This window comes from Carcharhinus amblyrhynchos, chromosome 18 (genome assembly GCF_965287045.1).
Source record: "Carcharhinus amblyrhynchos chromosome 18, sCarAmb.v2.hapA, whole genome shotgun sequence".
Taxonomy (NCBI): Eukaryota; Metazoa; Chordata; class Chondrichthyes; order Carcharhiniformes; family Carcharhinidae; genus Carcharhinus; species Carcharhinus amblyrhynchos.
In genome coordinates, this window is record NC_137341.1 from 8,185,578 (window position 1) to 8,212,019 (window position 26,442).

The 26,442-nt window shown below is 40.5% G+C and overlaps 1 protein-coding gene across 3 annotated transcripts in view; it reads right to left on the minus strand.

The window, feature by feature from the left end:
* ttyh3a (tweety family member 3a) overlaps positions 1-26,442 on the minus strand; it is a 168,545-nt gene that overhangs the window by 15,663 nt on the left and 126,440 nt on the right. For 2 of the 3 annotated variants that reach the window (XM_080206308.1, XM_080206309.1), the window contains exons 8-13: positions 22,987-23,042; positions 16,043-16,135; positions 11,467-11,559; positions 9,508-9,647; positions 3,158-3,337; positions 1,681-1,756 (exon numbers count right to left, since the gene is read on the minus strand). In XM_080206308.1, coding sequence (XP_080062434.1) covers positions 1,681-1,756; positions 3,158-3,337; positions 9,508-9,647; positions 11,467-11,559; positions 16,043-16,135; positions 22,987-23,042 — 638 coding nt within the window. Of the gene's footprint in view, positions 1-1,104; positions 1,206-1,680; positions 1,757-3,157; positions 3,338-9,507; positions 9,648-11,466; positions 11,560-16,042; positions 16,136-22,986; positions 23,043-26,442 lie in introns of all 3 variants that reach the window. The other variant, XM_080206310.1, reaches the window with a different exon arrangement.

The following is a 26,442-nucleotide window of genomic DNA, read 5'->3' on the forward strand; positions in this document are numbered from 1 at the left end:
AAATGACTAGTTTCCAATTTTAGCAAATGCCAAAAAACGATTCTAAATTATCCTTTTCACCCGGGCTTACAACCAATCAGGTGAATCGGATTGCTGGCTATTTTGAGATCAATTATGATCAAAATAGACAAGGCTCTGATATCACCTCAATATATGAAGATGCTGGTGTTCGACTGGGGTAAGCACACTAAGAAGTCCCACAATACCAGGTTAAAGCCCGACAGGTTTAGTTGGAATCATGAGCTTTGGGAGTACTCAACTAATGAAGGAACAGTGACCCGAAAGCCTGTTGGACTTTAGCCTGGTGTTGAGAGTCTCCTTAGTGCGATCACCTCAATGAAATCTGGATAGTCAGTATTTACTAGAAATTACCCAAGACTCAGAAGAGATTGTGCATATTAGAGTGAAGGCTGAATGAAACAGCATTGACATTGAAAACAGCGTTAATGAGAACAACAGAGACAAATGAGAAAAGGACAAAGAATTTAAATGGAAAATAGCGATAAAATACATTTAAAATTAAGAAAATATCCCAATAGTGTATTCCAATCAATGGTCTTTGGTGTCAATTCAAACTCCCAAGTGTTTCATATTCCAAAAGATATACCCACATCATTTTGCAGTGTGCAAAACAGAATTAGAAAAACGTTGGTCCCCACACTGCCAGGATGGCAAAATCTTCATACAACAGTTGACAGATAAACAGAAAGAAATACATTCAACAGTTCACTTTCAACAAAAGCTTTTTTTTAAAAAAGGAAAGTGGACTGCTGAGGTGTTAAGTGCCATCATCTGAACAGTATTTCTCACACTATTTCTTTAGACATTTCAATCCTTTAAGACTTTTATCAATTCTGCACCTTTAAAATATACCGTTCAATAATCATCCAATATCACATACTACAATGGGGTAAATAATTAGAATCCTATCAAAGAATGCAAATACATTTTAATTTGGACATTTAGCTGCAATTTTAAATACTTGAATGGTGCAAAATACTACACTGTACTCAAAGGATTAAATAGATGGTATATGCATACCATTAATAGACAACAAAAGAAAAACAATCTGAATTAAACTAGGCAAGATAAAACACCACTTACCAGTACACACTAGACCCTCTCTATAAAGCTGTCTTTTGCAGTCACACAAAAAGCTCGCTATACTGACGAGTGTGGTGTAGATAGTCTTTTATATGGTTCCCCTATGGAAAGGGAGCCATAAGGAATATGTGTTATCTGAGAGATTGTGGCATACCAGACAATGTTATAGTAAGGGGCTAGTGTAGTCAATTTTTGTTTTATCCCACCATGTCTAAGAACTACGGGACAAATTTTTGACGAATGGTGCCTCATTTTTGTTCTTGTTCTAATATAGGAAATTTGAGCAACATGAAATCCCTTCATTAGAAGATACCATGGGCTCTATTGCACCAGACTCTTCAAAAATCTGTGTGGTATGCATTCATTTTCCAGCACCAGGATACTACACAAACAAAAAGCAATTGCATTAGTGTTACTTAAACATTCTAAGTGACCAGCATTCCCTTTTAAAAATATATATATATATATTTTCTTTGATCGAGTCTACTGAATTACAGTTTTCTGAAGCTTTGGACTACTTTTACGTTTGACTTTAATTAATTTTCAGTGTGAAACGAAATAAATCTATTAACTTACAGAAGGAGGGGGCGATTCTCTGCCAATCAGAGGTGTGTTCTCACAGCGGGGATTCTGATAGGTTGTGTTCTGACTCCTGTTTAATGACAAAGGGAAAAAAAATTACATTCTGGTTGGACATGTACTTGGCTTAAGAAACTTGATCTCAATGGAACTTTAGATTGATAATATGGCAACACCATTTATTTGTATGTTTATATAAATATAGAGGAAAGTGAGGTTTAGGAGATCAATTTTATACATACCACTTTTTCTCTTTACACAAGAGAATGATTAAACCCTTCTAAATTTTACTTTTTTTGGAAAAGTTTCCACTTTTGAGCAGAGGCGCTCTCTTCCCCCTGAGCCACTCCAATCGCACCAATTAAGAGAAAAACAGGAAAGTCAGACTTCAAGCTAATCTGGAAGACACGCTGAAATGCCAGAAGTACACGTTGAAGAGTAACACCCCCACCCATCAGCACTTACATAAGGCATTTCACGCCAAAAGTTAAAACAAACTAAAGTTCGCATTTTTAACTCTGAACTCTCATTCTCTTCAAACTTCTCCCGTTGGGGAAAAGATACAAAAGTCCGAGGTCGCGTATCAACAGACTTCTTCCGTGCTGCTGTCAGACTTTCAAATGGACCTACCTCGCACTAAGTTGATCTTTCTCTACACCCTAGCAATGACTGTGACCTACATTCTGCACTCGTTTCCTTCTCTGTGTATGATATGCTTTGTCTGTAAACCGTGCAAGAAACAACGCTTTTCATTGTATACTAGTACATGCAACAGTAATAAATCAAATCAAAATCAATGACTTTCACATGACCGTTTCTATAAAGTGTGTCACGGAAACCGAAACTTCAAACCAAGAGGTTTGATTTTAGAGGCCGTGGGAAAAGTCTAGAACCCAAGCAGACAAGTCGAAACGTCAAGACATCATGATGACCAAAACGTACTTTCTTTACGTGTTGAGGGAAAATGCTGTTAGTTTAATCTGCTCTTACAAACAGATATCAAACTAGGAAAAAGGAATCAGGTGAGAATGATTGAAAATCCAACCCGCTTTAGGGCTTCGACTGGTAGAGTGATCACTTCTTGTATTTAAACTGGCACATCAATAGCAGTAAATAAAAACTCCACTTAGATAGCTAAATTGGATTCCCACTTCAACTTGTCTACAGAGGTTATATCGTAACATTATTGCTGTATAAATCAGTAATAAAATAAAATGCACTTTAACATTTCTCACACAAGTGCTGGAATTTTAGTGGCACACCCACCCCGATTCTGGGGGCCAAGCGAGGTTCAGAGAACAGCGTTCTCCATTGGCCTCGGGCGGGATTGTACAAACCTCAGGCTGGTAAAATAGCACCCAAGGTTTTAAAATGTTTCCAGGTGCAAAATGTTATTTTAATTTTAAGCAGAAGCGGGGATAAAGCAAACTGTAAAGCAGGAACTAAGAGAACAGACGGTAGGTCAGTCACTTACATGTATTCGGTGACGGGCGCATTGCTGACAGTATGTGCTGCGGCAGGGATACTGGTCTCGCTGCCAAAACTGCTCCCACAGCTGTACAGACTGGGCATATGAACTCTGTACAGATTGTCATGCTGTTGGCGGTTTCCCTGTGGGCTCACAATATCCTCGTCTCCGTCATCATCAACGTGACTGCGTCAGGAAAGGGAAAACCAGACAATAATCAACATCAGACAAGGCGCTCTTATTTAAGCTAATATTAAACTAATCATGTGTACCACCATCCTAGGTTTAGCATTTCTATTCTGGACTCAAATTTTGCACAGTAACATACTGCAGATTAAAAAAATTTAAAATGTTTTAAACCTACAAAATAAATTAAGTTTTTCTTACCCATTATATTTGCTCTAAATGCTGAAGAGTTGATAAAATTGCTTTTAACATTGAAATGGGATGTATGATTTAACAGAGCACAGTGCAGATTTTGTTATGATGTATGTAACATGGCTATGCTAGTAATCTCCTGAGGTCAACATGACTGGTTACTCTAATCGGTTGCATGCCCGTCACCTAACAGCCTCCCTAGCTGATACTGAACCAGTGGCAGAGGAAGCATCAAGTAGCCCATCCACCCTTAGGCCAACTGAGACCCTTCAGTAGGCACCGCACCACTGGTAAACTTCAATGATAATTGTCATTGAAGCCAGTGATGAACTGTTGAGCCAGGGAGGAGAGAAATTTGGTTTCACAAGACCAGGCTGGCAAGTCCCTAGGAAAGAGTCAATGGGCAAGGACCAGGAGGGCAGTGAGAGAGAAACACATGGACCTCTGCTGGGGCTGGGTGTCAGAACTGGCAGGAACCTTAGCAACACAGGCATCCCACAACTTGCAAAGTAGCAACATGAGCAAGACAAAGTCCCCAAGTGTGCATTCTTGACCACACGTGGGCCTCAATTCGCCCCTAGAGTGGGTGAATAATGTACTTTTGCCCGAGACTTCTGGCTTAAAAGACGAGTCTTAAAACTTTCACACAAGTATTTACTGTCCTTCACATCTTGCGCAGTACACGATGCCACATTAAAGGCAATGCTGAAACAGACACGTTCAAGGACAAGTTTTTGGAAGGTAGCTGGACAAGCTGAGAGAATCTTTAAAGGCCTAAAGATCTTTATAGATAGAGGTAGAGTAGAAAAAGCAAGGAAATTATACTAAATCTTTATAAAACATTGGTTAGGCCACACCTGGATTAAAGTGACCAAACTTTCCACACTACAGAAAAAAAAACCAAGGTCTTAGAGATTGTAGAGGAGATTTAATAGAATTGAAGCAGAGACGAATATTTCAGTTAAGTGGAAAGATTAGAAAAGCCGATGCCACTGTCAGAGCAAATTAATTAGTGGAAGATTCAACAGACATGTCCAAAATCTTTAAGTTTTCTGATAACGAGGAGAAATGGCTACCAGTGGCATGAGGGTCAGTAGCCAGAGAATATAGATCTGAAGCGATCGGCAAAAGAACCAAAGGTGAAATGCAACTTCTCGTGATCAGTACTTACTATAATCTGCAAAGTGCACTTCCTGAAAGGGTAGTGAAAAGTTTTTTTTTAAATAAGGAAACTGCAGAATTATTTACAAAGGGGAAACAATATTGAGCCACGAGAACTCAGGCAGGGAAAGAGCTGGTGAGTGGAACTAACTGGAAAGTTCTTTCTAAGGGCCAGCACAGATGATGTGGGCAGAATGGTTTCCCACTTTGCTGTATAATTCCATAAACAGAAAAAGGATCATTATTCTGGCAGTGATGGCCATACGTATACTGACCAAATCTGAACTCACCGCCACCTCCCTGCTCCTCTCCACTGACTCCAAATTGCCAGACTGTTTTGTCCAATACTAGATCTGAAGAAAACTAAATATCGGAAAGGCTTTTTCCAGCATCTCCAGTCTCAGCCACAAACTCCATTTATGGGAGGTGATGGCCTAGTGGTACTGTTGCTAAACTATTAATCCAGAAACACAACTCATGTTCTGGGGAACAGGGTTCGAATCCTGCCGCGGCACCAGTGGAATTTGAATTCAGTGAAGAATATCTGGAATTAAGAATCTGCTGATGACCATGGAATCATTGTCAATTGTCAAAAAAGCCCATCTGGTTCACTGATGTCCTTTAGGGAAGGAAATCTGCCATCCTTGCCTGGTCTGGCCTATGTGACTCCAGAGCCACAGCAATGTGGTTGACTCAACTGTCCCTGGTAACTAGGGATGGGCAAAAACATTGGCCAGCCAGCTACGCCATGTTCCTTGAACGGTTAAAAAAATTCCAGAGCCATTGATTCTGCCCCTACTCCTAATAAAGCTCTCCACCACAATGCTTCTCTTCCCACCTTTTTCAAGACGTTCCTTAAAACCCACTTCTCTGACCAAGGTCTTGGTCATCTTGCTGATGAATCTCCTGATGTTCCTTGATATCACAATATTTTTGATAGCATTCTTCTAACGTGCCTTAGGATATGTTATTACCTTAAAAGGCACTGTTGGTGGGGGATGATTTTGTACATCTGCAAAGTTATTAGTTGGCTTTTCCTGTGACTGGAAGGGTTATTGCACCAAATCAACATCATCTGTTTTCACTTCAGACTTCTAGCTGCCTGAATGGTCAGAGTTCACATGCTAAACCCTCAGGATCTGGTGTGGGATACCGCAAAAGTCAGCCTCAACGTTTCTCAAAATCCCGGGGTCCCGAGTACAGAACAGAAACGGTGCCAGCTTCCAGCGTGTGACAGCTTGTCCTCCAAAATAAAGGATGCTCAGAGGCAGTACAAATAGGATAAAATAATTAGATTAATATTTTCATAACATAATCCTGCACTGCTTCTAAATGCAGCGTAAAATTTGAAACGAAAGTAAAATTAATTCAAATTAGTGGCTTTTTTTATGCAATTAAGTTATTTTATAAAATTAATTCCCAAAGAAACCAAAATGACGTAGACCCAGTATAGGTGGAAAGTGTAAACATTCACCACTAGAGGACAGAGGAGCACCACTGATGCTTGGGCCAAACCACACACTGCAAGTCACTGCGGCACTGTGAAAGCTTTACATCTTAGTCGGGCTGATGAGGTGGTTGTCATGGAATCTTGCAGGCCACAAAAGAAAATTGAATGTTCCCATTAATCAGTCAGTTAATTAAAGATTTGAGATTTATTGGACAGCTATACTATGAACATTTTGTGCAAATCTATGGGCCTGCAAATTTTAAACAGGAGAAACCAGAGAATATGAGCGTCAAAAGAACTGAGCTGCCAGAGTTATGGCCTGTATGTGGCCCACAGGATGCAATTTGAAACACCAGTACATTACATCAGAATGCCGCCAACCAGTTCCTTGCTTCCATGAACCTTTAAGTCTGTTTATTCCAATGATTTAATTATTAATGATTTAAAAAACGTTTAGTTGACAATATGACATATCAGTTGGTCCTCAAAAAGTTACTGTATGTCTAAACATTGGGACTATTAAAGTGAACCAATGTTCAGCAGCTTGCATAGCAAATGCCCTATTACACTCCTGCACAAAACGCTATTAGGTTATATCATTCTGAAATAACATCTTTCCCCAATAACCATCCCATCCAGTTAACATAAAGCAAAACAGGAAGACCCAGATCATTAATATGGGCAGCACTGCTGTTGAACGACGTACTCATCTGGCTCAAGAAAGGGCAGGATGAGCTGCTGAATATTTCTGGACGCAAACTGTTCAGAAAAAATAGGGAAAGAGAAGAAGAGTGGCAGTTTTGATTAAGGGGAATATTATAGAGAGGGCATCTTAAAAAGGGTCAATTACAGAATCTAAGATTTTAAAAAAAGTAGAGGGTATTCTGCAGGTCACTGGGGAAGACAGAAATAAATTTAGAGGGACATTACAAAAAAGGTGCAAGAACTATAGAGTAGCATTAATGGGCCACACAAAGAAAGTAAATTATGAACATACGAAACAGGAGCAGAAGTTGGCCATGTGACCCCTCGGACCTGCTCTGCCGTTCAATAAAATTACGGCTTCAATTCCATTGTCTATCCAACCCCATTTGATTCTCTTCCCACCCGAACACCCAAGTGGACACACATGGAGTCAGTAGGCATGATCTTGAAAACCAAACTACAGGTCAATAACTGAACATAAGAACATAAGAAATAGGAGCAGGAGTAGGCCATCTAGCCCTTCGAGCCTGCCCCGCCATTCAATGAGATCATGGCTGATCTGTCATGTCTCAGTTCCACATTCCCACCCTCTCCCCATAATCCTTAATCCCCTCTCTTATCAAAAACCCATCAACCCGTGTCTTAAAAATATTTAGCGAGGCAGCCTCCACCACTTCAACGGGCAGAGAATTCCAGAGATTCACCACCCTTTGAGTGAAGAAGTTCCTCCTCAACTCCGTTCTAAACTGCCCCCCCTTTATCTTGAGGCTGTGCCCCCTAGTCCTACTGTCTTTTTTGAGCGGGAAGAGTCTCTCCACCTCTATCCTATCCATCCCATTCTGGTTCAGATTAAGTGTTAATTCCACAATGGGTTGTATGTATTGAACATCACTGATTTTCCAAGAACTTCTACCATGACAGACAGTGTTTCTGTAATGGCAAACGTTCAGGAAATGGCTGAATATATTAAGTCCTGTTCCCAAGGATTGGGGTGGGGGTGCAGACCATGGATAAAATGGTCTGTCAGAGAGTCAGTGCAGATTCGATGGTCCATATTTTCCACTCTTCCATAAAGGCATTACATGAAGGACTTGAACAATTCCACAAACAGCACCAGAGAATAACAATGCATCAGATGGCAGTGCAAAATCACTGTGCAAGATGTGTACAATCAGCACTGAAGCAAAATTTAATAAAATATTTGTTAAATGTGTGACAGTGAGATTCAGAAACATGAACTCCGTTTCTCTCTCCATAGATGCTGCCTGATCCGCTGAGTGTTTCCAACATTTTGTTTTATTTCAGATTTCCAGCATTTACCATATTTTGCTTTTATTTCCAAAGAAAGTAACACAGGGAGATAGAACTTGCCAACATTCCCCTGTAACGAGCAGAACAAATAAAAGAATTGTTTCTGTCACCCTAAAAACCAGACACTATTTATATTTAAGCACAAAGTGAGAAAATCTCAAAACTGCGGGTGGTTACCACATTTGCCCGACTCCAATAAGATGGTTTTTCACACCAATCAGTGCAAGAGGACCTGCGGGGTAAGTCACCTGCAGATGTCTGAAGCAACCAGCCTTGACATGAGTGACAACTAACATGCTCTTTACTTTACTGCACACCTTCTGACTTGGAAGTGTCAGAGTAAAATTGGGTAACTCCCAAAGATGGAAACAAGGATCTGGATGTGCGATTAACCCGTGCCAACTGATTGTATAAGCAGGCAGACTTCTAATATGGTGCTGCTTGCTTATTCCCATCATTTCTGCATGCAGCCAGTGCTCCCTCTGCTTTTCACTGGGCCCTTTGCTGATGTGTGAAGCCAATATCATTAGTACCTAGAACAACTTAAACCTAGCCTGCACCAGTTAAAGGGGTAGTACATTGTGGCTGCTGAGATCATCCTGAATATCATGTAGCAGAACAATCAACAACGGTTGATTGTAGGAGGCAGTGTAGACAAAGGATTTTACAAGCTGCTCTGGAAGTCTTAGCAGAAGAGGTGGAAAGGATAGGAGACGCCCTGTATCATCGTGGGGAAGAATAAGATAATGAAGGGGATGGATAGGGTAGAGGTAGAGAGATTCTTCCCACTCAAAGGATAGCAGGACTAGAGGGCACAGCCTCAAGGTGGTTGGGGGGGGGGGGGGGGGGGGGGGGGGGCAGCAGTTTTGAACAGAATTGAGGAGGAACTTCTTCACTCAAAGGGTGGTGAATCTCTGGAATTCTCTGCCCGTTGAAGTGGTGGAGGCTACCTCGTTAAATATATTTAAGACACGGGTAGATAGGTTTTTGGTAGGCAAGGGAATTAAGGGTTATGGGGAGAAAACGGGAAAGTGGAACTGATCCACTTCAGATCAGCCATGATCTTATTGAATGGCGGGGCAGGCTCGAAGGGCTAGATGGCCTACTCCTGCTCCTATTTCTTATGTTCTTATGAAGGGGTGAGATGCAGAAGATCTTCCAGGCATTAATCTATCAGCACTCACAGCTAACATACACAATGCCATACCACACCCTCACAACTCTGATGGCCCTAAAGCTCACAAAAGCATAAGAAGATTGGGCCTAATTATTTGTCAACTGCATCCATGCTGTTTCAGATGATAAAGAGAGCATTATAAAATACAAATATGTAATGATGTTTTCACTGTACCTCTTGCTCTGTTTCCAGGTATGAGGAACACTGCAGACAATCGAACTCAACATCAGTGCAGTTACAAAGGAGAACAGAACCAAATAAATTAGACCCTCCACGCCATCATAGCACAGTCCCGTCAGAGCCTGCACGTAATCCTGCGGAAAATAAGGGAGATGTAGAAATACAGAAGGAAAATCATGGGCCAGAGGTCCCATACTTGATTAACGTCTGATACCCCCTCTTGTCAAGAATTCATGCAGTCACAGAGAGGACATGACCATCATTTAACTGCCACCCAAAGATTCATGCACGAATAGCCATTTGGTGGCTGGAGTGTGCCAACACTCCCAAGACATATACTCAAAAAAAAAATGCATCACCACGACTGAGGCAAGCAGCAAGGCGGCCAGAATGAAAACGCGAACATGCAGTTTTAAGAAGAAAAAGTACAGTACAAATGCAGCTATTCACTTGCCAATTATTTCATATCCAGTTAGCCACAAAATTATTTTCAAAAGGATTGGAGTAGAGGCAGGAAGACCAGGCAAAGTGTCAGATTCTGGGCTCTAATGTTCTCCTTACTCCCTCAAAAAGGTCAGGTGAAGAATTTTAACTATTGTAGATAAAAATGCTATAATTCACTGCAGCATGACCTAGCTTTGAAAATATGTTAATTTTCCCAACCTCTGTAACCTCCTCAAACTTCACAGCCCCATAGGAACTCCACATTCTTTCAAATCTTTTGTGCATGGCTTCCATCACGTCATCATTTCTATTATACCTTCAGCTTTCTAGACTCCAAACCCCAAGTTCCCTTCTTTTCCTTTGAGGTTCCTTAAAGCCTCTGACCAAACTTTTGTTCACCTGACCTGATATCTCAATTGACTTGTCAATTTTTGCCTGCGCAAAATCCACGCGCTGGAATTCACTATAATTTCAGGAAATTTCTCATTTTATCTTAAAATATAATTGTTAGCATTGAAGAAAACTTTAATTCCTGTAAATTCCACGTGGCCGTTCTATTTTGTACAATTCTTCAAGAAGTCAGCAACAAGACTTCATAAATAGACCAGTTTTCTTCCCAAATTCATTCTTTGTGCAAGTACCTAAAACCAGTCACAGGTGTCTGTAGTGATAATGTGCATGTATTCTAATTTTGTTCCTGTGCTACGAATTCAAAGAGGTATATTTAGTTTGCAGGTGAACCCATTCTATATGGATATTAATAGCGCACTGGGTGGAATGCAGCTGCTAATGGATGCGTTATTTCCAGACGTGAATGAGCAGAGGAAAATGATGAGCATAAAAAGATCAGCTGGCCTTTCAGTCCTGTCCTACACACATGGTGGCTAGTGAATCATAACATGTCCTATAAGCCCACCTCTCCAAATGTAATTCCCTAACAAAGGCAGAGGAGAAACAAAACCTGGAGTGCCTACGGGGGGGGAGCCGGGATTCTTTACTGACACCATCAGGCAATCACAACCAACCCATGAAATCATTTCACTATGCGTTAACACGTGAATCATGTGCCTTTTTTTGTCTAAAATAAGTTACATTAACTGTGTATTCTACCAATTGTGCAATTTAAGAAGTTCACCAGTTTACTCATCACGTATCTTTAAAAGAAATTTCACATCAGAGTTAATTAAAATATAAATAGTGGAAAGTTGAAGTGTCATGAGAGGCGCCACCAGCATTGCCAATGAAGACAAACAGCAGTACAATGCTGCGCTGGATCAGTTTGTTGATTATTATCAGATTCATTAATTTCTACACTACTCTATAATTAGATCAACTAGGTCAGGAGCCTGTTATAAAGCTGTCTTCAAATCTCAAAAATTGACACTGCCATTACATACGGAGTGCAAAAAAGTGACAAACTATGTCCTTATAAGACAAAGAGCAATTATCCATTTTGTGAACCCAATATTTGACTTTTCTTTGCAGTTTCACACCACCTTGAACACTCACCATGTGAAGGCTACGACAATCAACCAGAGCTGTCAACTGCTGCAGGGTGGTTTCTGTTGAGTTCAATACTATTTGGGTCCGATCCAGATACTCCTGTTAACAATACAAGTAAGCAGTGATCATTTTATGGGACATTATCACAATTGATGGTACATTTACAACATTCATGAGCACCAGTTTATGAGCAGGAGGAGGTTGTTAAAGTCGATGCGACTGCTGAAGAGGTAAGTCAGCATTGTTGGACCGGTAACAATCACGGTTACAGGTTTCACCACGTCCAGTGCAATCCCAACTACAAAATCTAATTCCGGCAATATTTTTATTTTTTCCAATCGTTAATTAAACGTACAGATGCACGAGTAAAAATTAGTAAAACTAACGTGACTTAGTCATTCTGATTCCTGTCTACCTACAGTTAGTTAAATGCACATATGGAATGAGATAAATCAAATAATAATTGTCAATTTCAATCAGGATTCGAAAAGAATCATGCAGTGTGAGTGCCTTGCTAACTTGTTTCTATTTTGTTTCTCACGGTATAAATCAAAAATATGAGTTTGAAAATTAGTTTGGAGAAAATGTATATCCTAGCCTAAAATTTCTGCTCCACAAAACAAATCAAAAAAATTAGGGGAATTGATTGGAGACACTCGTGAAGTTGGGTAAAAATCAAGCTATTCATTAAAAATCATGACTTTATGTTATGATCTGGAATTCATAGAATCATACAGCACAGGAGGCCCGAGACAACTTTTGAAAGACTGATCCTATTAACTCCACTCTTCTCCCATTTCCTGACCATTTTCCCTTCATGGCTATATTTATTTCCCTATTAAAAGTTACTAGTCTGCTTCCACAGATGTTTAAAACAGTACATTCAAGATAGTGACAACTCACCATCCAAAGCACATTCCCAGCTCCCCTCTGGCACTTTTGCCAATTACCTTCAATCTGCAGCCTCTGATTGCTGACCCATCAGTCAGTGAAAAGCAGTTCTTTTTTTTATTTCAAGCCTTCATTATTTTGAACACCTCTATTAATTCTCTCCTTAACTTTTCTTGCCTCGAAAGGAAAAAACCCAGCTTAACTAGACTCTCCACACTGCTGAAGTCCCTCAATCCAGGACAAACTCTGGTATATTTCCTCTGTACCTTTACCCTCTTGATAACCTCCTTGCTAAAGTTGAGGCTTAACCAATGATTTATAAAGGTTTAGAGTAACTTGCTGGCTTTTCTATGCTTTGCTACTAATTATAAAATAATTTTGCCAACTTCTATTTATATTGCTTCTCCACATTGTGGGGCGGTATGGTGGCACAGTGGTTAGCACTGCTGCCTCACAGCGCCAGGGACCCAGGTTCGATTCTTGGCTTGGGTCATGGTCTGCGTGGGGTTTGTACAATCTCCCCGTGTCTGTGTGGGTTTCCTCCAGGTGCTTGGGTTTCTTCCCACAATCTCAAAGACGTGCTGCTTCGGTGCCTTGACCCGAACAGGCACATGAGTGCGGCAATTCAGGGAATTTCACAGTAACCATTACAGTGTTAATGCAAGCCTTACTTGTGACTAATAAATAAACTTTACTTTAACATTCTTACTCCAAAATGAATCACTTAGCTGCATTATATTTCACTTGTCATTTGTCGGCACATTTCATCAGTCTATGCCCTTCTAAAATCTTCTACTATCCTCCTCACTGTTGACTATCTTTCCAAGCTTTGTGCCATCTGCAATCATCAAAATACAGTGCCTCCCATACTCAAGTCAAGTTAATATATAGCAAAAAGAATAGCCCTAATAGGACACCATTTCGTACCTTCCAGCAACCTGGAACTTTTACCACTGCTCTTTGCTTTAAGACTCGTGACTAATTTCATACCCATGCTGCCAATGCTCCTTTAATCCCGTGGGCTTCAATCTTGAAAACACATTCGGATAGATGAGAAGCTGGTCACTGAGGAATGGAAATAGTGCAGAAATATGCAGCAGCTTTAACGAGGCAATGAAACAAAAAGGCTTTTGTTGCAGAACTTCGGTTTATTTGCTGTGAAGCAAGTCCCTGAGGTCAGCAAAGCAGAGCAAGGGTTTCTCCTTCATAAAAGAAGCTGTGCAAGTTCTTCTCATTGAAGTCCAGCAGACGAAGGGAGGTATGTTGAGCAAAGAATGCACTGGCTCACAGCACAACAGCAATGAAGTGACGTGGCCATAGTATTCATTACCAAACAGCAAAACTACACACAATGTAATTTTGTGCAAGAAACAGTTCTGGCAAGAGCAATCAGTCCGTCCATGTCCAAATGCAATACGACCTGAACAATATTCAGGCTTGGACTGCCAAATGGTAAGTAACATTTACGCCACACAAGTGCAGGCAGTACTAGGCAATGATTATCTCCATCAAGACAGGATCTAACCATCACCCCAGGAAATTCAATTGCATTACCATCGCTGAATCCAACACTAACCACATGCTGACCAGAAACCAAATTGGACTAGCCATACAAATACAGTGGTTACATGAGTAAGGAAGCCTGCACCAAGTAACTCATCACCCGACTCCTGAAGTCTGTCCATGTCACGAGTGCGATGGAATACTCTCCACTTAACTGGACGAGTACAGCTTCAACAACACTCAAGAAGCTTGACAGCATCCAGGACAAAGCAGCCCACATGTCAGTTTCCGGTTGGACTGTCAATCATTCCCTCCACCACCAATACACAGTGGCAGCAGTGTGTACTATCCACAAGATGCACTGCAGGAACTGACCAAGGCTCCTTCAACAGTACCTTCTAAATCCTTGACTGTTATCATCTAGAAGGACAAGGGCAGCAGAAAATAGTAATGCCCCCACCTGGAAGCTGCTCTCCAAACCACTCACCATCCTGACTTGGAAACGTATTGGCGTATCTTCACTATTGCTGAGTCAAAGTTCTGGAACTCCTTAACAGCAGTGTGGCTGAAACTACACTATATGACAGCAGCTCAGAATGATAACTCAACACCACCTTCTCAAGGGCTCTAGGAAGGGACAACAAATGCTGACCTAGCCAGCAAATTCCAGAATCCATGAATAAATACAAAAGTGTCAGCATTCCATATTAAGGAGATTTAGTGTACATGTTCTTCCATTGGACAATATTGTGAAATAGATTAACAATCCGCAAGATGAACACCATCCATCTTTTTATAACAGCTGATGGAGTGGTTGCACAGTGGCATGGTGGTTGGCGCTGCTGCCTCACAGCATCAGGGACCCAGGTTCGCACATTCTCCCCGTTTTTGCGTGTTTCCTCCACATGCTCCGGTTTCCTCCTACAGTTCAAAAGGCTGGTTAGGCGTATTATTAAATTCTCCCTCAGTGTAGCCGAACAGACACCGGAGTGTGGCGAATAGCAGATTTTCACAGTAACTTCACTGCAGTGATAATGTAAGCCTACTTCTGACACAAATAAATAAACTTTAAACATAGGTTAACCAGTCAGTGAAAGAACTTGATCAATGCCCAAGAAACCACAAAGCATTCTCCTCACTCCAGTCTTACATATATTTATTCCAATTAAAACTCAACATGATATGTAATGGTTTACTGCACACGCCCACCATACAAACATGACGATCTGGATCCTTACCAATGAGCTTTCCTGCATTTCACAGGAATCAAAGTTTAATTTCAGAGTTTGTATTCTTTAAGGGATACAGACCACTAGAGAGCTGCACTCAATTCCCAACTCAGATTGGGAAGAATACACCAGTAAACTTGGTCTTTCTGCATTGCTATTGTTACGTTTCATCACTGTCTATATAAATGTCTCCTTAGAGCAGAAAACGTTAATAGGTAATTTCATAGTGTGTGCAAAATCGTTAAGGATTTTTATGGAGTAAATAAGGAGAAATTCTCTCTTGTGGCAGGAGGTTTATAGCGAGAGGACATATTTAAGCTAATTGGCAAAAGGAACAGAGGCAATTTGAAAGGGAAAGAAATTATTCAATTATGATGATCTGAAATGGACTGCCGAAAAGGGGAGTGGATTTGACAACTTTCAAAAGCAAATTGTATAAATGTTTGCAAAAGGAAATCTTTGCTGAGCTACTGAGAAAGAGCAGACAAGAGGAACTAATTGCACTGCTCTGGAGATGACATTGGCATGATGGGCTGAATGGTCTCCTCCTGTGCTATATATGCCCAATATGAAAAGCACGTGCTTCAAATATTATTTGATTTGTATGGATCATAAAAAAATTAACATTTAACCAATGGTGCATTCAATCCATAATCAGCTAGCTGCAATGATTTATGCATCTGAGAGACACGTCAAGGGGCAACTTTAAACAAACGACAAATTATTCAAATGGATAACATACATTAAAAATAATCGTTATTCAATTCACAAACGTAAGGGATATTTCAAAAGTTAATATTTCTCACATTACTATTCATTTTTCACAGATAATTACAATCTGGGCGCTACACCATTGTCACATTGCTCAACGCGCAAAACTTCTTTGGAAGCTGGGGAAACTATATGGCAATGCTAGAGTCAAAGAAAACGGATCCCATCGATTTTGTGCTATTACTTACACGAGAGGATGGGAACTCGCGTACAGCTGACTTCAGAAGCTCCGATACGTGATCCTGTATCTCTACCAGGGCCTTATGGCTGCTGGAGAGTTTCTAGAGGGTTTAAAAAAAAAAGCAAAATAATTAGGTGGTGCATCATTTACACCCTCACCCTCCCCCTCCCCCGCACCCCTAAATATGCATTTTTACAATAAGCCAGGAATATTCATCACGCCAATTCCACCCAACGTAGCGTAACCCACGTACGCCATTTCATCCACACACGGCAATCCATCTTCTGGGAAAGACAAAAAAAATGTTTCCGCCATTTCAGAAAAACTCGTGGAATTTCCCCTCTCAACGCCAAAGGCGATCAAGTAAGTTGGCGATTGATACTGTTAATCCACATCAATTCAACAACCTTCTATCAATTGAGATGTCTTCCTCTTCTAGGCACCTGCCTGGCTGCCTTTTGAGTGATTTCTGCAAAACCCCCTGTATGAGTAATCGTATCCAAAGCCCGACAACTCTCCGAAAAAAAAGCAGCGTTTCCTAGCATCCAACCTGACGTGCATTTTAGCTTGCATCAAGTCATCCCTTGGTTATCTATCTGGCTTCAATATCTTACTGGGTTTTGAAAATTTGCTATCCTGGCTAGGACTAGGCCAGATGAACCAAAATCATGACCCAATGCCAAATAGAGTTAACAGCATTTTCATTTGTTGCCCTTGACAGTTCCAACTGGAGGTGCTAGTGCAGGCTGTCACGGTAAGACAACCATTCATTTATGTTACAGCTTTATCGCTGCCATTGTAGTACATGATTAGAGACCATCTTTTACACAACAGTAGTGAGAGAACAGTTTTAATGACACCACACCAAATTGTGTTCAAGGTTAATAGATCGTAACACTGAACTCCACTTCGCCAAAAACCCTCATTCACGCTTTTGTTACCACTGGACAATTCCAAAACACACATGGTGGGTCTCCCACATTCCACCCATTTGAGATTATCCAAGCAGCAACACAGGCAACAAAATCCCATTCACCTCTGTGCTCGGTGACCTACATTTGATTCCTGGTCAAGCAGCACCTTGACTTTAAATTTCTTAGACTTGCTTTCAAATCATTTCTTGGTCTTGTCACACCCCATCTCTGCAATCTCCCCCAGGCACACAATGCTCCGAGAAACTTGCACTCATCTAATTCTGACCTCTTGTACATCCCCAATTTTTATTGCTCTGGAATTCCCTTCCTAAACACCCAGCCCTTTTCGCTTCCCTCCATGAATACACTCCTTAAAACCCACGTCTTTGCCCAAGCTTTTGGCTGGCTACCCTGTCGTCCTACAGGGCAGGGTGTCAAACTTTGCTTTGTAGCATTCCTGTGAAGCACCTGGATGTTTTATTACATTAAAGTTGCTACACGGTATTCCAACTACAATTATAATTGCACAAACCTCCAGCTCCTCTTCCAATCTCTCAAATCAATTTCACAAATATAAGGTATCAAAAGGTAGATTTTCAAGTCAAGCAACACTCACTGTCATCTTTTGTACCTAACATTTCTATTAGACAAAAAACTCTGATGAACTTGTAAAAACACAATTGGAATTGAGCACACTCAAAAAGAGCAGATGTCAAATTTCCTATAAACATGTTTTTAAAGTTTACAGTGACCTTAATTCTCTTTAACCAGAGTTTGTAAATGCTGTTTTCCTCCAACCCTTGCATCTGTGTTCTGGCCTGAAACAAAAACTTTTAACATCCAATCCAGTTGGCATGAATACAGCTTAAAACCAAGGCTGCTTTTATATTTGGTCTGCGTCTAACTGCACTCTTTTTGCATTCCTCTTGAAGTGCAGTTGGTTTTTGGAGAGACAGCTACTCAGACACTCCACACAATTGCAGTCTGTCCATGGTAATTCGCTCAGTATGCATACACTGAACAATTACATCATAGTGTCACTGCAAATAATGGTGGTGTACGTGAGTAATGTCACCATCACCAAGACACATCGGCACTGTTAAGCCGTCGTTTTTGCAAGCTACAGAATGACTGGTAACAATCAGGAATAGAATCATACAGCACAAGAGGAAGATGACTTGATCCACTGTGCGTCTGTGACAGTTCTCTGAAAGATCCAATGTGTCCAACTTCCGTTCTCTTTCCCCGCAGCCTTGCAACTTTATCCTTTTTAAGTTGGTGTTTAATTCCCTTTTGGAAGTTACCATCAAATCTGCTTCCACCATCCTTTCAGTTAGTGCCTTACAGATTCTAAGAACTTGCTCTTTAGAAATCATTCTGATCCTTTCCCCCTTGATCTTTGCCAATTATCTTCAAGCTGTGCACTATGGTTACCGAGCCTCCTGCCAGTGGAAAGTTTCTCACCGAAATGAAGGCCCCGTAAAACAAAACATGAGCACCAGCTTAAAACTTTCAGAGCTCCACGTTCATCTCACCACTGGCCACCTGACACCGAGGGTGCAGGAACTGGCAACTTATAACAACCTGGATTGATTCTAGGACAATGATACTTAAAAGTCTTTCTTCACTCCTATTCACCCCACTTTCCTTCTCAATTATAAATCATCGTTCAGAGATTCTACAATCATAGATTTATTTGGTTAATTTCTTATATTCTACGCAATGTGTGCTAATAGTCACAAAAAAAATTGCAGGTCCCTATTAATTTTAGTGACATGCACTGTAGGAAAACTAATTCCAGCGCATTTTCTCTTTGCACTTGATTACTTGAGTCTATTTTGCGGCTTTCTTCCTCTTAATTGTTTCATGTTATATCTTCCCTTGCATCCCCCTCAAGTTATCTGTTCCTCATTAGAAATCCTTTACGAGCCCTTCTCATACTCCCATCTGAATTCCAGCAGTTTCTTCTGTGATGGTTCCAACCTTCCCCTCATTACTGCCGCTACAGTCTACAATGCTGGGGAAAAAAACCAATCAAGATATGACTACTGCCATTAACAATCTGTGACAACACAATAGCTAAAGCCATTCCTTCCTGCTATTGCATGGCTATAAATATGGAAAATGCCCCCTCCCCACACACCCACCGCCAAAAGAGCAAATTTTGAAATTAGGCAATTACTACAAATGAAGTTTCACTACGTAACCATTTTAAAGAGAACTTATTTGATGCTATTGTCGATGAGCCGGCAGACAAGATAGATTCAGCAATGGGTGTTTTGAATGTGTGTTTTGAATGTGTATTGTAATTAAAGTTACCTCCAAAAATCCAACTTCTGAGAAGTTAATCATCAGTTAAGTGCAAAACGTGAAAATCTGTAACAAAAATAAATAAACTTTTCTTCTATCACTGCCATCAGGGAGATACTGAATCTGGATGTAGACATTTTAAAATTTACCCCGCAAGATATCAAAAAATACTTTCAATTACTTTGAATCAGTCAAACCTTGGGTCCTGCACTGAGAAACTATCACTGAACTCATCCAACACATCTTAGTAATCACCTCCCACTACCCCTCAAGAGATTTTCTTTGCTAAGAATCATCCTTCCGTGGAAAATAAAACCACCACACCACAAACATAGCACATTCCAGCTGCATTAACAAAATGAACTTTCCCCTAAGTTTCTAGAGCTTGTAACCTGAGGGCTGCCTATCAATCTGTGTTTACTTACTGCTCGGAAACATAACCAGCCACGTTCAATCCTGTCTCGTGAACTTTATATCTGTATATGTTTTATTGTGGATATAATCTCTACAATTGCCATTAAAGATGTATTTTTCATGATTCTATAAATTGGCCAAAACATGCTGTAAAAATGCTAAGGTTAACATCGCTCACCATTATTTACGCACACATCAGACAGTTAAAAGCAAATATCGGGTAGCTGCTGTCCAAGATACCGCACTCCCCCTCAGTCTGTGAAAACAGCATCTCACTCCCTGGCTTCACATTGAACAGAGTTATGTTCTGGTGCATACGTCATAGATGTGAACTAAACATGCTACAGAAAATCAGGACTTCTCCATTTCTCTCTCAATATCCACTTTAATGATGCAATACAACTTAGTTACTGCAAAGCAACATCACTGGAATTGAAAATCAACATACATCACTCCTTGGTCTTTTAATGCAGGTATTTAAAATAAAAATCCATCTCTTCTTTCCCTCACTTTATTTCATTTTCTGTACCTAATATGAATTCATTATCAGTTACACATCCTGGTTTAGATTTTGCACCGTTGAATAACAATTCTGCAGTCTGATGGGTTATGGAGTTCTTGCTCTGTTCACACAAGTCCTTGAGAACACCATGCAGCAGTTCCAATGACAGCACCTTTCAGCACAGGCTTATAACAATTGAACAAGCATGGGCGAGTTTAACCAGGAACAGACAGCATTTGTTCCCTGGCTCCAGTTTATTCTAGCCCAACGTGTACCAGATGTATGAACTAAATGCTTGTTCTTCCAACTTTCCAAACCATATAGCCTCAGGATTATCAAAGACAAGTTATATTGACTGCAGCAATAAACTAATGTAATCAGTTACATTTAACATCATTCTCTCAACTTTAAGCCTTGTTGTCGTTTTAATCATGATATGATTACTGCAATGGTCATTAAAATTGTCTTGCACACAATTCTGTAATATTGTTTCAGGAATTATTTTTTATATTCTTTATTTCAGTTCAATATAGGCAGTACTGTGGTGCAGTGGTTATTTTATTTCATTTATTTGAGTCACAAGTAGTCTCACATCAACAACTAGTCACCACACCCCAACGTCTGTTCGGGAGGGAGAATTTAGCATGGCCAATGCACCTAACCAGCACATCTTTCAGACTGTGGAAGGAAACCAGAGCGTCCGGAGGAAATCCACGCAGACACAGAGAACGTACAAACTCTTGCACAGACAGTGACCCAAGCCGGGAACTTAACTCAGTTCCCTGGCGCCGTGAGGCAGCAATGCTAAACGCTGTGCCACTACGTTGCACAGTTAACACTGCTGCCTCTCAGCACCAGGGACACAGATTTAATTCCAGCCTTGGATGACTGTCCTGTTGAGTTTACACGTTCTCCCTGTGTCTGCATGGGTTTCCTTCCACAGTCCAAAGATGTGGATGTTAGGTGGATTGGCCATGCTAAATTGCCCCTTGGTATCAGGGGGGGACTAGCAGGGTAAATACACTGGGTTGTGGGGACAGGGCCTGGGTGGGATTGTCGTCGGTGCAGTCTTGATGGACCAAATGGCCTCCTTCTGCACTGTAGGAATTCTATGAACATAGAAGTTTAAACATATTTCCTCTGCATAATAAAGAAGAAACAGAAACTCAGCAAATCTTAAAAATCCACTTTGTCACCAATGTAATCTCTACCAAATGTTCTGAACTGGGTATAGTTGTGCTGGGCAAACTAATGGGTACTGCTGTCCTTCATCATGTACAAGACTGACGCAACAGTGACTGCCTTTGATCACGTGTGGCATCACGGGGACAGAGCAAAAATGAAATCAGTGGGGAATCAAGGGGAAAGCGCCTCACAGAAGAAGTTGGTTGTGGTTGTTGGAGACCAATCACCTCAGTCCCACGACATCAATGAAGGAGTTGCTCAGGGCAGGGTCCTCGGCCCAACCGTCTTCAGCTGTTTCACCAATGACCTTTCCTCCGTCAGGTCAGAAGTGAGGATGGTCGCTATACAATCATCAATCCTCAGTACCATTTCAAACTGCTCAAAAACTGAAGCAGTCCACGTCCACACGCGGCAAAATCTGGGTAACATTCAGACTTCTGTGACACAAATGTTACTTGCCAGTCAAGTGTCAGAGAATGACCCCCTCCAAGAAGACGGAACGTAAACATCTTGCCTTGATGTCCAACAGCATTACGACAGCTGAAACCCTCAATGTCAACATCCGAGAGGTCACCACTGACCAGAAAATTAACTGGACGAGCTATATAAATACTGCGTCAACCAGTGCAGGACAGGATCTGGGAATTCCGAGTCGAGTAACTCACCTCCTGCCTTTCTGAAGTCCATCCACCATCTAAAAAGCATGAGTTAGGGGTGTAATGGATCATCTCCTCTTAGCTAGGGGAGTGCAGTCCATGAACATTCGAGAAGCTTGATAGCATCCAGGACAAAATAGCTCACTTGACTACCAACCCCATTCACCACCCTAAATATTCAATCCGTCCATCACTAACGCAGTGGCAGCAGTATGTACCTTCTACAAGATGAACTGCAACAACTTACCAAGCGTTCTTCGACAACACTTTCTAAACCTGTGATTATCTACCACCTGGAAGGAGAAGTGCAGCAGGGGCATCAGAATATCACCACCTGTAAGGGCCCTGCCAACCCAAACAACACTCTGACATGGAACAATATCACCATTCCTTCACTCTTGCAAGGCCTGGTCAAATCCTGGAACCCATTTCTTAACAGTACTCTGGATATAGCTACATACCACGTGGAATGTAGCAGTTCAAAAAAAAAAGTGTTTAATCACCAGCTTCTCAAAGACAATTGGAGATGGATAGCAAATGTTGCCTAGTCAGTGATGTCCACATCACAAGCAATTTTAAAAATTGTTTCTTTTTCTTCAACTGACTTCCTGATTTCAGTTTGAGTAAAATAGTTGCAAGGAGAACATACTACCCAGAGCACTGAAATAGATATAGGTAGGTAAAAAACACAACATTGCTTGATGAACATAGCACTGAGAAATGAAATAACTCATTTACAATGTTGTGTTAACAACAATTTTGTGCTTGCATGTGTTTTTTTTAAATGTTCCATTTTTATCTGGTTGTATTTATGGAACGAGCACGTCAACCTTCACAACCTGGGCATTGGAAACAAGTCGTAGAACAGGTAACAACTTAATTCAATGTCTAAATTTCCCTTCGAAGAGCACATCCACAGGTACCCGAAATGACAACGTGGATGGAGTGTAGCAAGCAGATACCGACTCACCTGTTGAAAAGGGTTTGGATATCCAATGTTGCACACCAGGTAGTAATTTAAAACCTCTGCAGAAAGAGAGAAAGCAAAATTTAAAAGTTACAATTTTCAACACTTCAATGTGAAAGAAAAACACAACCAGATAGTTTCAAGGCACAAACTTATAAAATGTACACCTTGAGGAAAACTGAAAGGGAGAACAGCAAACTTGATCAAGCCTTTTATAGAGCAGCGGTACTGAAAACCTTCAAAAGTTGATAATCAACTGAAAACCAAAGCAAAGTGGGTTCATCGTTGCTACTGTATATTGTTTCCATCTTGGAAAGAAGTGAATTGTCCACACGTGGTCTTAAATTCAGAAAGCAGGCAAGCTTGCACATCAGCAAGCAGAATACATGGATGCTGAGCCGAGCTGTCAAAGATCCCGCCATCTCTCAATTTTCTAAATGCATCAGTGTGACTGCATAGTGATGCAAAATTGAGTCACGACACAAGCAACAACGTCTCACTAAATTGGGTCAGCATCTGTTGTAGGGTCGATTCTCTTTAAAAACTTAGCGTTTTTGTTCAAATGTGAAAAATCCTGCGTCTCCTCCACACTGCAACGTGTTGGAGGCCAGTTGGAAAGCGAGGCAGTGAATGACTTCAATGGCACCCACATTTGGAAACGCGACACCCCCGGCATCTATCGTTAAAAAAATGACTACATGTACAAAACTGCTACGTACTGTGGGTGGCACAGTGATTAACACTGCTGCCTCACAGCACCAAGGACCCTGGTTCAATTCTGGCCTTGGGTGACCGTGTGGAATTTGCATGTTCTCTCCGTGTGTGTCTGGGTTTCCTCCGGGTGTTCCAGTTGTCTCCCACAGTTCAAAGATGCCATATTAGTTGGATTGGCCATGCTAAATTGCCCCTTAGTGTCCAAAAGGCGACTAGGTTAGGTGGATTGGCCATGCTAAATGCGTGGGGTTATGGGTATAGTTGAGAATTCTGATTAATTCTAAACACCCAACATGAGGATAATTAGCTAATGTTTTAATATGTGGTTTGAGAATAATACAAAATATTTAAGTAACATCTTAATGTCTCTAAGAAATGTTTTTAACATGCCATTAAAATGAAAGATGTATTCATGAAAGATATCAGCACAAGTCAGGCACAAATAATGCAAAGTAAATTACAAATGCATATCTAAGCCGAAGGAAATAAGTCCGATAGATCAAGATGTCTTCAATGGAACTGGTTTAAATTGGTTAGAGTAAATGCTGAATCATAAGAAGCCTTTTTTTGGGAGAGAATTTCAATAAAACAGACTAACGAATAACAGTTAGATCAGAGAATTATTGATTAAAAGGCATGACATCAGTAGATTGACAAATCAATGAATGAATAAAATTGCTGTTAATTAAGTGCTGAGCAGATTAATCTGATGAAAACTATTCTACTTTTTTGGCACGAAAGTGAAGATCTTCTGTGAAAGCCTATTCATGCATTAGCTGTGCAGGTGAAACCACTGATCTCCCATTTTAGCCAAAATGTGATTTGTCTTATCCTAATTGTACATTTGTCTGAATATTGTTAACTTGTAATATTTTTGATTCCAACATTTCAATGTTTTAACAAAAACTAGTTTAATTGACTAATTTCATTGAACTGAATAAAGTTTTTTTTTGTGAAATGAAATGTTTAATGAAAATATTTAGTCTTTAAATTAATCAGGCCACCCAAAAGAATTTCTCATAACATGGGGATGGGCTGGAGCCTGGGTAGAGATGCTCTTTGGAGGGTCAGTGCAGACCCGATGAGCCGAGTGGCCTCCTTCTGCATTGCAGAAGATTCTATATGCAACGAAATAAATCATGACTTCATCTGTAACCATAATACACAATAGACTACTGGCATGGGAGAATGAGGCTGGAATAAAGACGAGTTTTTTTGCTGTTCACCACAGCAGAATGAATGAAGCTGAATGAAGGACTGAAACATTAACCTGTTATTTTTCTAAAGCACCAACACACCTGCTTCTGCATATCTGGTACTGCTTTTCCATCTCAGATTTCCAACATTTACATATTTGTAAAAATACATAATCGCACCGTGTAGGATCCTCTCCGACATAAATACATTACTTGTCCTTTGAAAGCTAAGTTTTGAAAAGTTTCTTCCTCTAAGCGAAGAATACCAATAAGTTGTGTTGCATCCTGTTTATGTGGCATTTTGCAGTTTCAAAAGCAAACATTTATCCACCACATGACGAATGGAATGTATTTCCCCTTGTTCTAAAGGCAAACAAGTTCATGAAGATTTTTTTTTGAATGATCTAGCTATTTTACCAAATAAATTGTTTGAAATCTTCTTTGATAGTAAGTGCCACAATCTTCAAAATATTTGAAAGATATTTATATCTTATCTGCTTCCCTCCTTGATTCCGAATGAAGGATTCTCTATAGGTTGTGCAACATATAGCGACACATCAAAAAGTGAAGTAATGACTGCAGCTTTTGGCAGTTTAAACACCACATTTTAGATTCTGAGCAGGCACACAAATTACACTGAAGGATGCATTCGAAGCAAGTGCTTGCTGGACAGCAACGCTGCCATTCAACGTTTATCGTTTCAGCTCGACGGCCCCTTTACAAAGTACTACAATTCTCAGCAGTGGCCTCAAATCAAGCATTTTTTTCTATTGATTCTTAATTAGAGAGCCTTGGGGTGAGGCAGAAAGCACAACATAAAATCCAATGTGTGTGTTCTTTCTGTTGCCTAGTCCAATTAATATAATTTAATTATACAATAAATAACATGCAATAAAGAAAATGCACTATTCTAGGGATTACAGCAAACATTCCAGTGGTTGGCATATACTCCTAATCTAAACTGAAATAATCTATTAAGCAAAACTAACATGACAATTTAAATGCTACAGTAAGCGAAGTAGATCAGTGGGTTTATAACAAATTACCTTTCTTTAATAAATTTTGAGAGATTACCACCTTCAAGTTTTTAAAGTCCAAATGTGTTGAATGATTTGCGATGCCATTATGGAAACAACATTTCAGACCCACTCAGCACATAGGAAATGCCTAACTATCATGGCTGAGTACAGTATTGCTGTTCAGTGTGAGGAATGAATTGCACAGCCATTTTCAGGTACATTGTTTTGGCAGAAACAATAGTCTGCCTCACTGCAGCTTAGTGAGGTTTCCAACTTTTTTTTTAAAATCACGGTGGCACCATATTCTACAACATTTAACATTGCACCCAATCTTAATTGAAGTTCAACTGCCTGAGCAGCCAGAGCTGTGCATCCTATCACAATATCTGACCACTTAATTGCTGACAATAAGGGCATGGCCCAGTGGTTAGCACTGCTGCCTCACAGTGCCAGGGACCTGGGTTGAATTCCCGCATTGTGCGAACTCCACAGTGACCTATTCTCCCCCAGTTCTGCGTGGGTTTCTTCTC